The sequence below is a fragment of the Microplitis mediator genome, chromosome 7 (assembly GCF_029852145.1).
Source record: "Microplitis mediator isolate UGA2020A chromosome 7, iyMicMedi2.1, whole genome shotgun sequence".
Classification (NCBI taxonomy): Eukaryota; Metazoa; Arthropoda; class Insecta; order Hymenoptera; family Braconidae; genus Microplitis; species Microplitis mediator.
Genome location: NC_079975.1, coordinates 5,117,101 through 5,132,986, shown reverse-complemented (window position 1 = coordinate 5,132,986; position 15,886 = coordinate 5,117,101). Strand labels below are relative to the sequence as shown.

At 29.1% G+C, this 15,886-nt stretch overlaps 1 protein-coding gene across 3 annotated transcripts in view; it reads left to right on the top strand.

Moving 5' to 3' along the window:
- LOC130671614 (GATA-binding factor A-like) overlaps positions 1–15,603 on the top strand; it is a 43,408-nt gene extending 27,805 nt beyond the window's left edge. The window contains exons 2-6 of one of the 3 annotated variants that reach the window (XM_057475620.1): positions 8,785–9,026; positions 9,731–9,975; positions 12,686–12,858; positions 14,098–14,365; positions 15,002–15,603. In XM_057475620.1, the coding sequence (XP_057331603.1) occupies positions 8,815–9,026; positions 9,731–9,975; positions 12,686–12,858; positions 14,098–14,365; positions 15,002–15,318 (1,215 nt within the window). In that variant the 5' untranslated portion in view covers positions 8,785–8,814 and the 3' untranslated portion in view covers positions 15,319–15,603. Of the gene's footprint in view, positions 1–8,784; positions 9,027–9,730; positions 9,976–12,685; positions 12,859–14,082; positions 14,366–15,001 lie in introns of all 3 variants that reach the window. The other 2 variants (XM_057475618.1, XM_057475617.1) reach the window with 2 other exon arrangements.
- Positions 15,604–15,886: the final 283 nt, after the last annotated feature.

Below are 15,886 nucleotides of genomic sequence, written 5' to 3'. Positions count from 1 at the left end.
AGAAATTTTATCTCCAATGAAACATTTTAAGCTTTAAAATGTATAAAAAAATACATATATATATGTATATATTTATAAAAGTCTGTGTATTATATATATATATTTTGGAAAAAAAAAAAAGAAGATGATGTCCTTGATCGTGACTCCCGTACATGGCAAATGGACGTATAAAAAAGAGCTGAAAGGAAATACGAGTGATTCGTCGCGACCGTGAATAAACGGCTTGTAATAGGTCTCGACAATCGAGAGTGATACAAGAAACAAAATATTTCAATTTATTTTTTTTATTATTATTATTTTTTTGAGACAACTATCGGCAATTAACATACGTAATGTATTATTCTGTGATAGACGGAGACATTGATTTTAGTATAGATTGTTAATTATTTTGTGTAGAATAGAGGGTAATTGTATTTTTATTTATATCTATAGGTATATGTGTTATGTATATAGACGTGTTATATAGATCTAATAGTTTTAATGTTAATTATAAGCACGTTTGTAAGGAGCTTTAAATCATTTACTTCGGCAACTGGTATAAGATCTCATAGCAAACTGATAAATCAGTCACATGTGATCTATTAATAAGTTGAACGATAAATTATAACAAATTTATTGTCAAGAATAAATATATTGCCGGTTTTAATATTATAAGGATATTAAAGTTGAATATCCTTTCTAGTAACCTCGTAACGATTTCATAATTTTATATATATTTAATTATTTTTCATAGTTTGATTTATTTTAATAAATCAATCCAACTTTTTATTTTATTAAATTAATATTCATATTTTTTATTTTTATTATATTTCATATTTATATGGATTTTTGAACTGAGTATTCGAGTATTCATTTTTTTTGAGGTTTAGAAGTGAAGGATAATTTTTAATTTTTATTTTGTAAGGGCAGAAAGGGAGACTAGTTTGATTTTCAGTATTTTTGAGATTTAGATTGACAAGAAAATTATTATAGTGGTTTTTCTGGCGGTAAATTAGAGCGAGGTTCAAATGATGGCTTTTGCTTTTGTGACCATTAGGTATCTGAAAAAAAAATTTCAGTTTAGTTTTGAGAACTTCAATGGAAAACTTATTTTCAGTGGGTTCCTAAGGATCGCTTGAAATCCCGATGTGTTTTCAATCAAAATACCAATTTTGGAAAAATGTATCTCCTTTCGTGTAGTCTTAAAAACTATAGTGGCTCGGAAGATATCAAAAAGTTACGAACAATGTTGACATAGAAAATTTTAAACCTCAATTTTGATAATTTAGTGAGAAAAATTCCGTATTTTGGTCATTATTATTTTTCCAAATTGTTCTAGCGGGATTTATTGTCTTTAGTTGAGTGATTTAGTGACCAGGACTTCTTTTCACAATTGTGAAGATAAAAGTTATGATAAACTTGGTGACTTATTCAATATGAAGCTCAAATTTTTATGTTTGGTTGAAATAAGAAAATTTGAGCAATAACTTTTTTCTTATAGTGTGGCTCCAAAACCAAAAATTTACGGATTTCTATCTGATATATTTATACTCTAAAATAATTGTAACTTTGCAGGACAAATCTTGACATGAAAATTAATAGAAGTATTTTTGACCGAGACTAAGAGCTTCAAAATTCAAAAATTGCTTAGAAAATAAAAACCTCTCAATTTTTTCATAAAAAAAGGTCTGAAATAAATCCAGTTTTCTTTAGACAAAAATTTTGTTAATATTTTTAACTTCTCGCTAAGAAAATTGAAACTTTTCAAAAATTCGGGAAGTTATTGGTTGCTCTAGGATTTCTCTAAGGATTTCTCTAGGATTCTGAGAGAAGTTTTTTGGAATAACGCTAGCACACAGAAGTGAAGGAAAAAGGAGCTTGAACACGGCGGGAAGTTGGGCTGGCTTGCAGGGCCAACCGATGCACAGATTTTTTTGAATCAATTTTCATAATCTTGTTTAAAATAAAATTTTGAACTTTTAGTTTTATAAATTGCTCTTTTTTGAACTTGTGTCTCTATAGATCTTAAAAATCAACATACATCTAAATAATTAAAAAATTAGGTCGTAGAAAAAAATTAACTAATTTTCATTGATAGTTGAAATTATCAGTGTGTCCCAAATTTACTTGGGTAAAAAAAATTAGTCCACTTTCTTCGAATTATCTTTTCCTTTGTTACAAAATTCCGAGCAGTATTAACGACCTCATATACATAAAAAATATATTATCATCCATATTTATATAACATAAGTGCTAAAAAAAAATATAAGAATGCTTAAGGATCTTTATTTCTTTCTCTCAATCACATACACACACACATGTGTATAAATTTTACCAAACATCACTACACTCACATACATGAATATCAAAGTATTCGTGAGTGTTTGAGGCCTACAAGAAAACCCTTCTACGAGATCGGCGCCGTGGCGCCTTCGAGGTCTTCAACGGCAATCCTATTGGAATATAATCTTGGCCCACACCAGTTTTAAGCTTCCATTTGCTGCTAAAGGTCTCATCTCTACCAAATAATTCATCTAATAAAAAATAAAAGGCATAAAATCATTTCATCTTTAATGTTTTAAATTTTAAATCATCTCCACTTACTTATTTTTTTTTTTTATTAATTCTTCATTATTAAAATTTTTCACTCTAACCCATGGAATTTGAATAATAGGCAAAAATAAATAAACATTAAACATTTATATATGTATATATATTTATATATAAATTTTATAAATACATCTATATTTATATACACAACAAAAATAATCCATTAGTGCTATCGAGTTTTATTTTCAAGTGGAGTCTATCAGCATCCACCTCTTTTAGGATGAATCTTGGATCAATAAACCCATAGATCCTGAAAAACTCCTCGTTTAACAACCGCAAATTGATATTTAAATTTTTTAAAATGCATCATTTTAAACCTTTATTTCACTTTCACGGGTTTTTAAATTTAATGACCATTTTTTTACATTTAATTGCCAACACTCCGCCCACGCTTGTTTTTATTTTTCCCATATATATATAGTCCTTGTTAATTGTCTCTTATTTGGCTCTCATAGTCATACAATTTATATATTTTTTTCAATGGAAAAGTCTACTACGTTTAGTAAAAAATTACTGCAGTGAAAAAAAAAGTAGTCATGTCTTTAAGTTACGTCCACTTAAAATTTCACAGCGATACGAAGTACTCGGGGCACCTCAAAAATTTAGAGTGAAAAAAAAGTTGTAATTATCTAGAATATTCAGCTTGTTTTTTAATAATTGATTGGGGTAAAATGGAGCATCTTGAAAATTTCGTTCTATGATTTTTTTTTTTTTACATTAAAATTATAAAAAATTTTTTTGAAATAGATACAAAAAAATTTTTTTGAGCGCTCAAATTAATTGTTCGTTTAAATGTACCCGCGTATTTTGGTATTTTTAAGTATTAATAGATTTATAATACTGAAGTTAGCCATGATACTGAAGCTACCAGACGTCTAATAATTTTTGGATTTTCTTTTAGACCGTAAATTTGGAAAAAAAAAATTTTGAAAAAATTGCACCTGTAGTTTTTAAAATTTTCTACATGTGCATATTGTTAGTTTTTTTGTTTTGCAATTCATTTGGTGAAAAAAAAAAAAATCCGAAAATTACTAATTGTCTGCTAACTTCAGGATCATAAGTTAGCCGAAGTCTAATAATTTTTTGATTTTTTTTTAAACAATAAATTATGAAAAAAAAAATATTTGAAAAAATTGCACCTGTAGTTTTTTAAATTTTCTATATGTGCATATTTTTAGTTTTTGATTTTTTGTAATCGATTTGCTGAAAAAAAAATCCGAAAATTACTAGTTGTCTGCTAACTTCAAGATCATATAGATTTAGTCAAAAATTTTAATTCCTTTTTTAATTTGTTGTAAATAAAGAAACAATTAAATAAATATATATATGTGTGTGGGTGTGTATGTATGTATGTATGTTTAAATAAGAATACTAGTAAGTTTCTGGTAATATTCTGGCTGTTGGACTACACAGACTTAATAATGTATTACCAGAGATGGGACTTGTTGGCGCCAGAGACACTCCTGGTTTTGGCGCCACTCGAGCTACCCTGGAAAATATCGTCATTGTCGCAATAAACTACTAAACTGTGGGAACTTACTAATTAATATCACCATTATTAAATATATAATATATATTTTTGATACATCTGTTAAATATATTCGTCATAATAATTTTATAAAAAAAAAAAAAAAATTAATCGAGTCTTTACTAAGAAAAGTTTATTTATTTTTTTATAATGAATTTAAAATAAAATATTACCAAAGTCAAGATATTTACTATAGAGTACAGTGTAATACTTCATTGCATCTGTATATAGAATATATATTCTGGGTTTATATTATCAAGTGATAAAGATAAATAATGTGTTAAAAAAAAATTTTTTTCATAGGAATTGACTTTTTTTGGTTAATGAGAAAGAAGTGACGAATAATATAATAATTAATTTACATATTTTAATTTAAGGTTTATCGTGGGACAATAACTCGAATGCTAAAAATCTTTGATATTTTAAAAATAAAAAATGGAAAAAAATTATATAACTCTTACATATATTGTAAAATTATTTTATACATTTCAAAAATTGGAACCCTCCATAAACATTAAATTTTATATGCCAACATATATCCTTGGTATTGTCACAGATTTGACTCATCACTATTTTCAGTGCAGAAGCAGGGCCCTCGTATAAGAAACTACAAGCATTATGATACATATAGTATGTACTGTAATTATTGAGACTACTTATTTTAATCTAGTAATTCCATTTATAGGCAACAAATTTTACACTTTCTGCCACAAAATTTGAAGGTTGAAACCTGTTTGCTATTAAGGACTGAAAAAAGTCGTATATGAAACTGTGACGTTTCAGAAATAATGTAATTTTTACAGTTTTGAAGTAGAGGAACTTTTCTGATATTTGAAACTACACAGCAAAAAAGAATTGTCCCTGCAACAGGAATAAATCCTGTAGCATGAGTTTGTTGCTGCAACACACTGTAAAAAATCACCGGGGTAAGTCAAAGCAGTGTAGGTGTTAAAATTGGCGGTGTTAAATTTTAACCCCGAAAACGGTCTGAAAATAACGCCGCCGCCGGTGTAAATATTCTTCACCGGTGTTAAAATATTTTATTTTGGGAAAGTGTGCATATGTGTGTGCGTGTGTGCTTGCGCGTGTTTGAGTGCGTGAGTGTGTCAAGATATTTTTTACGTTTTATAAACTTCCCGAAGCTAATACTCTGAGCGGACGCAGTTTACCCCGCTTTTACACCGGTATTTTAACGCCGCCGAATCACGCCTCCTACACCGGTGTAATTTCATTTTAACACCGGGCGGAGTTAAAATGAGTCCACTTTTAACACCGCTCTTTTTGCAGTGCAGGAATAACCTGTGGTTGCAACAGAACTGATCTTTTGAATACTATACGGGGCTTTCCTGTTGCAGCGGCAGTTCTTTTTTTTCCGTGTATAATTTTCCACTATTGTTTTTCCATTTTTTTCTGGGGGGTGATCCCTTTTTGCTCGCTCGGAAAAAAATTTTTGTTCCTTGACAATTGGAAATTTGGTTTAATTTCTTCAAATGGGAGTCAAAAAAAGAAGATTCATTTCATTCAAGTGCACAAAAATTCAATATTTCCTTAGCAATTCCCTGTTGCCTGCTTTTCCCCGACATATAAATTTAATATCCATTCTTTATATATTTTTTAAAACCAATACCAACTTGATATATTTATCAATTTTTCAAATACTATAGACTATGATAAATGTATCTATGTATATATTTAAATTGATAACAACAAAGTTATAATGAGCTCTGAAAAATTACATAAGTAAATCAAAATATTGTTTATTAGACTCGTTACAAAAAATATCTGAAAGCTGATAAATGTTAATTAATCAAATTAATTGAAAAAATAATATCACGAATGGATTAATATCAAGAAAAAAAGAACATGTCTATAAAATACATCATATAGTTTTTGTAAACAAGTATAATATATAGTATGAATGACTAAAAAACCCATATGTATAATATATTTATTAGGTCATTATATTAGCCAGTTAATATAGTGGGTAACTTGTAAGTAGCATAGAAAACTAAGTCATCGATTATACAGTAACACGCATATACAAGTTATATTAGTAATATAAAATGTATATATGTACTAAAGTTGTTTTAAGCTTGTCGCAGGTGGGACACTCGATAAAACCTGCACTACTGGATTAGAGAAATCATATTATATTTTTAATCTTTGGTAAATAAATAAATTCGCCCGCTGCGAGGTCAAGTAGGTCAACAAATTTTACTTTTTTTCAGGCAACTATGGGCTCTATTTTTTTACTACCGTCCAATATATGTCTATTAAATTTTTAATTACTATTATTCAATTAATAGAATAAATGTTGTGAAATGGAAGCTTATTAAAATAAATTTCATGTTTTTTTTTATATGAGTTACACTCATGTAAAGTTTTGTAAAGAGAATAATTGGAGTCGTTTGTGACAATTTAAATTTTATATCCTATCGAAATTAGGAGATTAAACTAAAATGATGAAAAAAGATCGAAATAAATTTTCATACAAAATCGGATTTCATTAAACTGAAAAAACCAATTGAAGGGATGTAATTTTTTTTCAATTTTTATGAACGAAATCATAACATTTAAGTTTTTCGCGCCAATAATTAAAATGTATAGCAGACAAAAAACTAAAATTATTTAAAAAAAAAATTTTTTTTCGACTAATAGAATGAAAATTGTCACTATTAATAGCACTCTCTCTTAGCTGAGGTATGGTCTTATAATTTTGTTTCTTCTTCGTCGAAAAAAAAAAAAAAAATGAATAAATAACTCAAATATACTCCATTTAATTGATTCATATGACGTCAATGTATTGGAAACTTACAGACACAAAATTTAACAATTAAATGTAATGTTGATTAGGTCCTCAGGATTTAAAAAATGTAACACTCCCGCCCCCCGTCGACCGACATTTATATCACGTTTTTACTTTATTAAATTTGAACCACAAGTTAGCCGACGTATACTAATTTTCGATTTTAATTTAGACAGTAAATTATTTTTAAAAAAATATTTAAAAAAATTGCACCTGTAGTTTTTTAAATCTTCTACAAGTGCATATTTTTAGTTTTTTTTTTTTTTTTTGTAATTGATTTGTTGAAAAAAAAGTCCGAAAATTTTTAATTGTCTGCTGACTTCAGGATCATAATATATCAGTCTAGCTCAAGCTTTTAGCGGGCCATTTGATCTCCAGTACATCGATTTGATGACATTTTTCAGACCCGATACATTTATAATAAAAATAAATATTTAAGCGATGGAATTTAAATTTGTAGCATTAGGCCAGTAACCCTGTTTTACAAACTGAGATAATGTAATTGAGGTTTTGATGTTGGAGATGAAGAAAAAAAAAAAACCAAAATAAAATAAAATACATAAAGAAGAAAAGAGTAAAAAGAATAAGTTTTGGTCCCGCCTACATGCGGCTGGCATTTGTGGCCGCGATGGCTGCTATCGCGTATCTTTAATTCACGGGCAAACTAAAAATCCAACGGAGGTGGAGACGGTTCTTCTTCTTATTCTTATTCTTGTTCTGCCTCTTCGTCTTCCCAGTCTTGCTCTTCATCCTTTTATTTTTGTTTTTATTTCTTACCCGCTTTTTCATCCCGTATCTTTCAACTCACTCACTCACTTACTTTGTCTACTTTAACTCGTTTTTTACTTTTATTCTCATCTCTTTCTTTGTATCAAGTCTCCCCCTATAGTCCGCGGTATTCTCTCCCCAATGTGGCAATAAATAACATTGGGGTGCATTTGGATTGGTCGAACGTTCGACCATGGCGGTCTTATAGTCTTTTAGTCCCGATGATATTCTCTTCTTGGTAAGCTTGGGGTCATGATCCTGCAGCTTATAATAAACTAAAAATCAAATTATTTATTTATATCCTTCACAATTAAATATAAATATATATCTATATATTTTATTAGACATCTACCTACATCAAATATACATATGTATTTTTTTCTATACAAAAATTTTATATATTTATGAATTTTATCAAGCGATTATTCAAAATAAATATACAATCAATCCTTTATTTATTTATATTTATCATTTTAAAAAAATGATCCTGGTTAACAGACAATTAACAATTTTCTAATTTTTTTTTCAACAATTTAACATAAAAAAAAAAAAAAAAAAAAAAAAATATGCACATGTAGAGAATTAAAAAAACTCTTAGTGTAATTTTTTTATATATATTTTTTTTATAATTTATCGTTTTTAAAAAAATCCAAAAATATAGTATCATAAAAAAATTTTTTTTTTCAATGATCCTGAAGTTAGCAGACAGTTAAAAATTTTCGAATTTTTGTTTCAACAAATTTAATTAATAAAAAAAAAAAAATAAAAATATGCACATGTAGAAAATTTCATAAACTATAGGTGCAATTTTTTCAAATATTTTATTTTTAATAATTTATTGTTTAAATAAAATCCAAAAATTATTGGACGTCGGCTAACTTCAGTATCTTTTTTTTTCAATAATTAAAAAATTATCGTGACCTGATTGAACTAAAATAAAATATTAAGGAGTCAAAATATTTTATGAATAACATAAATTTTGATCTTTAAAAATTTCTAAGTTCAAAGGTTGGATAAATTTATCTGATAATTGATTAAAATGATAAAAAAATTTTAATAATAAATAAATAATAAATAAATAAATTTGTTCTAGCAAATGATGTGGTAGCAGCTTCAAAGGAGGATGTTCCACGGGAGCGGAAGTGGTGGTTACGGCGCGGGAACCGACTACCAGACCCAGTCCCAACAGCAACAACAGCAACAGCAGCAGCAGCAACAACAACAACATACTCAACAGCTACAAGCGCCTGTCTATGTGCCATCATCTAGGCCAGCTATTCCAGCAGCAGCCACGGCCCAGTATCACTCATTTCCGGGTTCTGCTTCACCCGCATGGTACGCACCAACTTTACACATCACATAAACCCTTCATTTATAATAAACGATAGCTTTCTCTATAGTATATATTTATATATACATATTTTTAAGTACCGACGCAAGACAACTGATAACTGATAGCTTGCTGATAATTCTTATCGTGCTAACAACTAAGTAGTCCATAATTATATAAATGCACTCAAACCATTTTTTTTTTCATTCATTTAAATTTATCCCGGTACCCTGTATACTGTAAAAAATTTATGGAGTGAACGCACATTAAATCCGAAGTAGATTTAATCCTCTCAGATTTCAATCCACTCCGAAGGGGAGTTTATTTTAATATTTAAACTCCAAATCAAAGTAAATGCGAATTGAAATAAAATCCAGATCACCCCGAAATCACTCCTCTGAAAAGATAAACTCCCTATTTACTTCATATGCAGAGTGATTTTTTTTTACTCCGGAACTCCAAGTGGTGGAAAAAATTTGAATTTAATTAAAATCCGTTATCACTCCCAATTTTCAGTGTAAGGTAAGAGACCCGGTACCCGATCAGAGAACGAGTACGCGATCACTCATATTTTTATATCTATATATTTACTAAATTTTACTACATATAGATATACAAATACATGAGGGATCGGGTACTAGTTCCCTGACCCCGTACTGGGTCTCTTACCTTACATGTGAAAATAAAAATTCAAAATTCATTTTCTTAGGGAGAAAACTACTTCATGGCAGCATGGGGTAGATAGTTACGCACACCATGCACTGACAGGACACACTGGTGGATCAGCAGCAAGTATGGGTGCGCATAGTACACATGGGCATCCGCATGCAGCGCATCCACACACTGGGCATCCACATTCGACCCTAACTTCGCCATTTTATGCACAGAATGTCGCCATGATGTCGTCCTGGAGAGCTTACGATAGCGCTGGCTTCCAACGCGCTTCACCTTATGGTAAATTCTTTTTTTTTTTAGACTCTTTTATAAATTTCGGTCTTACTAAAAAGACAATTATTCATATTATTCATATCTGATATTAGTAATGGTTATGGTGGTAATTTTTAATGTTGATGGAAATTTATAAAATTAAACTGATTTTTTTTGTCGAGAAATTTTATTGGTTTATGTGATACGTAAATCGGAGAATGGAAATATAATAAATATTATATATTGTTATGAGGATAAAAAATAAAATTTAAAAATAGTGAACTACTTGCACTACGCAAATTGATAAGATAACATGTAATTTCCTACATACTGCGATTAGTTATCTATTTAGCTGTGGGAGGGAGGGGGGAGTGTATACTATTATCTACGATGCGGGTTCGTTTAGAGAAAAGAGTAATAAATAAGTAGATTTTTTTTTTTTCAATTTCACTGAAAAGACGATACGCGAATAAATAACTGTTATTTATTAGGATTCATTTTGAATAATATCGTGTTAGGAATTCAAAAATTTTTTATAAATTTATGATTACAACGTAGATTTGTGGTCGTTATGCCTAATATATATCTAAATATTTAATATAATGGCCTGAAGTAGTGAAATAAGTTAATTGTAGAGTATTAAAATTTTTTACAATAGTGATGGCTGAAAAAACGGTTTAATAATTTAATATTTAAATTATGCGATAAAAATTTTAATAGTACTACATTTTTGGTACTGGCCCGACGTACTATAGATTCAATACTTATCGACTCTCTATATATTTATATGTATAAGAAGTGAATTTTAAAATTAATTTATTCACAATAAAGCTGTAAATTGATCAAAAATATTCGGGTACTTCCTGTACCGTATGCGAATAATTTCTATAGACATATATGTCATTATCGAGTTTTTCCATTGTCGATATAGGGATTTTTACTGTATGGACACTCTCTTAAAATCAATCAGTGAAAAGTTCTGCAAATCAGGGAATATTCACTGCGGATCAGTCCCAATTATATCATTGATTGAATTAGTGATATACTTGGGACTATTTGTGCAGTGAATATTCACTAATTAGAGTATTTTTCATTGATTCATTTTAAGAGAGCATACATAAGGAATTTTTCTATAAAATATAGAGATTTTTCCCATTTTTACAGGTGGATTATTCTTATGTTGACACACGGAAAAAAAAGATTGACAATAATTGTGGTTCAACTTCTAATTATTTATGTTATGTTCAATAACTAATGTCGTGTCAATCAGTAAAATTATGATTTTAAAGTTCAAACTGCTATAATTAACAGTTAATCGTTGAAATATACTGCTTGACTATTTAAAATTACCACTCAAACCTTAAAAAACTACTAGACACTTGTCAAAAAAAAATGCATATGTTATTAATTTCTTACGTTCTACTCCATAATATTTACTAATATTCGGTCTAGGCGCACTGTTGATGAGAATCTGAGTATTATTTACTAATATTTTTTTTCCGTGTAGTTAAAATACAGCACTTTTTTTACGGCGCTATCTGTCAGAAATTATCCTGATTCGACTGACTCCAGATAAAATATCCAGTATCAATAGAGATAATAAAAATAAATATAGTACGTAGCACGGAATTAATTAAGATTTCATATTTCGGGTGATATCAGATCACCCTAGTCTAAAATTGCTTTTTTCATCCCAACCACGTAATACACTGTAGTAATTTTTAATCTAATGTTTAAATAAATCTGATCTGATTTTAAAAAACATCTTATCAAAAATAAAAAATAATATCATAATTACGTGGCTTTGGTCTTTTTTTAAATGGCTATAAAAATTAAAATTATGGGAAAATGTAATTTTTTTTTCTAACTCATATAAACAGAAGCGCGGTTAACCACATGGGCCATGAGTACTTGAGGAAATATGTGTACATGTATATATATACACATCTATACAATACGATAGCGGTTTCTTTTGAGGTATGGATTCTCGAGTGTTTTCCCGGTGCATCATAATCTTACGTGCACTTAAAAGCACACATGATTTTCATCTACGTTTTTAAGATCGCGCAAGTTACTTATACTTTCACTTTCTCATTCTTATAACTTTATATTTAATATTATTCTTCTTCTACATCTACTTCTTCTTCTTCTTCTTTTTCCTTTTAAACTTCTCAGTCTCTCGCTTATTGATGTTAGAGGATCAAAATTACCAGATGACCGTGAAATATTACTACCACTTTGGATATTCGTTTTAATCGATTATATTTTATCTTGACGTACGATAAATTTAAAGTATATTTAAGATAATAAAAAAAAAAATTAATGATCACTTAAAACGAAAAAATATTTTTTAAAATTACGTATTACTTTTATTTTATTTAATATTAATAACGTTAAATTTATCACTAATAGCTAAAGTCAAAAATATCTTTTAAAATTATCGATTGAGGTACGATAGTGCAGTGACGCTCCATGTAGAGGGCAGGAATGATCGACAGTAGTCATTAGTTTATTTGAATTTGCGAGCAATATATTTTACATTTTCATTTTTATTTTAAGTCATTTAGTTTTTTATAAAATTGCATTTTACTGATTAAGGTACTAATTAGTACAGGGAGAATTGATAGTAGATGTTAAGATTTTTAAAAAAATTATTTAATTATTTCTGCGGCAAATGGCAAAGAAATTAAAAGTAATTAAAATGTATTTTTATTTTTATTTAAAATTTGTGTGGCAGATACTGCAATGGACTTTCAATTTGCCGAGGGACGCGAGTGCGTTAATTGCGGTGCTATTTCCACCCCATTATGGCGACGCGACGGTACAGGACATTATTTATGTAATGCATGCGGATTGTATCACAAGATGAATGGAATGAATAGACCACTAATAAAACCATCTAAACGCCTTGTAAGTATTAAATATCATATTTATAGATTATCATTTATTATAAATCATTAAACTTTTATCTCTTCACGGAGAGAAATATGGTAGCAATTTAGTATTTTACTTCAAAAGTGAATTTGACTCTACGGGATTAAATAAATTTAAAAAAATTATCCGATTTGCATTTACCTCGCACAGAAAAAAAAGGATTTCTTGGCACAAAAAATTCTTACTCACCCTAAGAAAATTGTCGCGTTATAAATTGAAAACGAAAATTTTCTTAGGATGAGAAAAAAATTTTTTGCGCCAAGAAATTTCTTTTAGTCTTAAGAAAATTTTTGTCTTCAATTCATAATGCGAAATATTTCTTGCGCCAAGAAATCTTTTTTTTCTGCGCAAATTTAGTCCGCGTTCACTCCGCAAATTTTTAACAATGTTGTCTCGTAAAAAATATTTTCGTTAGACTATAGATCAAACTGCCATCATTATGGTGTCAAAAGTACTTTTTAATACATATACTCGGAATTCGATTATTTCATTAATAAATTACAAAAAATTAGACTCTGTTCGAATGTAAAGACATAAATCAACATCCTAGATAAAAATTAGTCTTGTAAAGATAAAGAATGCTAATATAATATATTCCAAAGATAACACTAATTATTTCAGTTAAAAAAAAATTTCACGCTCAATAATTATCACAGCAGCATTGATAAAAATAAACTATGATAGCTCTTCTATGTCGACCTTATTAAAAATTTTCGTTATTAAACAAAAAAAAAACTCTACAATTATCCTGATAGCCACACCTTACTCAGTAAGTTCTGCAGTGAAAAATTTTCGGCTAACTTAACGAGAAAGTTTCTGGCAAGCTTGGCTGGATAATACTTTCCTTTAAGTTAACTTCAGAATACGGTAGTAGCTTGAATGTAACTTGACAGAAAAACTTGCCGTCAATTTGAAGTGAAACTTTCAATCAACTTAACGTCATTGTCTGACAGTAACACTCGTAGTCAAATTGAATTCAAGTTAACAGACAATTTACTGTTAACTTAAAGGTAACTGCTTGCTCTCCAACACTTTTCTTTAAGTTACCTTTAGAATACGGCAGTAGCTTATAGCTAACTTACGGTTAGGGTGGCTATCAGGGTATTGAAATCCCGATTTTCTTCAAGTCTTTCTATCAAAAAAAAGATAATTGTCAATTATTTATCATCATTACGGCACGAATAATTGTCATTGGAACAGATTTCTGAATTCCAGACTGCAACAAGACGTCTAGGTCTCTGCTGTACCAACTGTGGTACACGAACAACAACACTATGGAGGCGTAACAATGAAGGTGAGCCAGTTTGCAACGCATGCGGTCTCTACTTCAAACTTCACGGTGTGAATCGACCTCTGGCAATGCGTAAAGACGGTATTCAGACACGAAAACGTAAACCAAAAAAGACTTCCGATTCCACAGCCTCGAGGACTTCCACCAACGACCATGAGACTTCAACTTCAACCACTTCATCGCCATCTAACGGTAATTTTTATCAACATAATTCCTTATACTTTTCTGACTATCAGGGGTTCGTACTTCTCTCTACTACACTAAAGTCCACGAACGGTACTCTTTGTTGCACTTGTGCAGAAAATGGAAACTTTGGCCGAGTTTTTCTCTTAAACAAACGAATATTGTCAAACAATTCAAGCGTACTTCGCTAGATTAGACAGTAGTGCATCAATGTAAGGTCTGTGTTTTTCCCGTGTAAAAAAAATTGTTGAAAAAAGGTTAAAAAAGTGTTGACTATTCTAAACTTCAAAACTTGACACAATGACGAACTTTTTTCAAACGATTTTCAAACTTCTAAAAATGCACAGAAAAAAACGATTGACTTGATACTACAAATTAACATTTTTCAGTGCAAAATACGTTCAGAAAAAACGGATTTCGAACTATTTCTGACCATTTTTCGTTTTATCATATCTTAATAATATTAGGACATTTATTAATTTTTCCCCTGAATTTTCGAAAGATTAAAAAACGTTTAAATTTACAATTGTATTTAGAGATTTTGTTTCTGAAAAAAAACTCAGCCGAAAATATCTGATAACCCCTGTTATACGGAAAGAATACTCGCATGTCAATAGTCATACATAAATATAAATTTTCTTTCAGAATTAAAAAGTAGTCAGCAGCATCATCAGTCAGAATCAACAAAATCATCATCATCAGTATCAACTGATCGGCCTGTTTACCTCGGGCACACACCACTACTGGCAACCGGTGTAATACCGACTGTTAAAACAGAGCCACGAAGTTGCGATGGTCTCATCGGGCAGCCTTACTCGTCTTATTACCAACATCCACATCAACATCAATTGGATACACCGACAAGCGAGCATCAACATCAACAGAATTACTACAATGCACAAGAGACTTATCATCATCAACATCATGTTGCTACTGCTGCTAAACTTCTTGCTTCATCTTAGAAAAAGTTATATATTTAATCCATACATAAATAAATAAGTAATTAAATAAATTTAACGATTAATTAATTAATTAAATAATTATAATTAATGGATTAATAATTATTACTCGATGTGTGATATCTTAAGTTATTTGTGCACACGTTATAAACATTTATATACATATTATTTTCTTCTTTATTTACGTATATATATGATTTTAATTTTTTTTTATTTTCACAAGATTTATTTGTAAATATTTAAAACTATACTAGATTATTGACTTATTTTAACGGATATTAAGAATTTTTTATTATCGTAATCAAAAATTTATAGTGGATTTTGTACATAGTTATTAAATTATATGTCAATTACTTTTTTTTACGTCGTAATTATATTAAGCAGTAAAATATATAATTATATTCAACAATCAAAGTAGACATTAAGTTATTTGTAGACTAAAAAAAAAAAAAAAAATAATAATTATTATTATTATTGCGTATTGATGAAAATAATAATCAATTTTTTGTGTACTTATATGCAATAAAAACATGTTTAAATGATGAGATTCATAATTTGTTATTGTACCAAT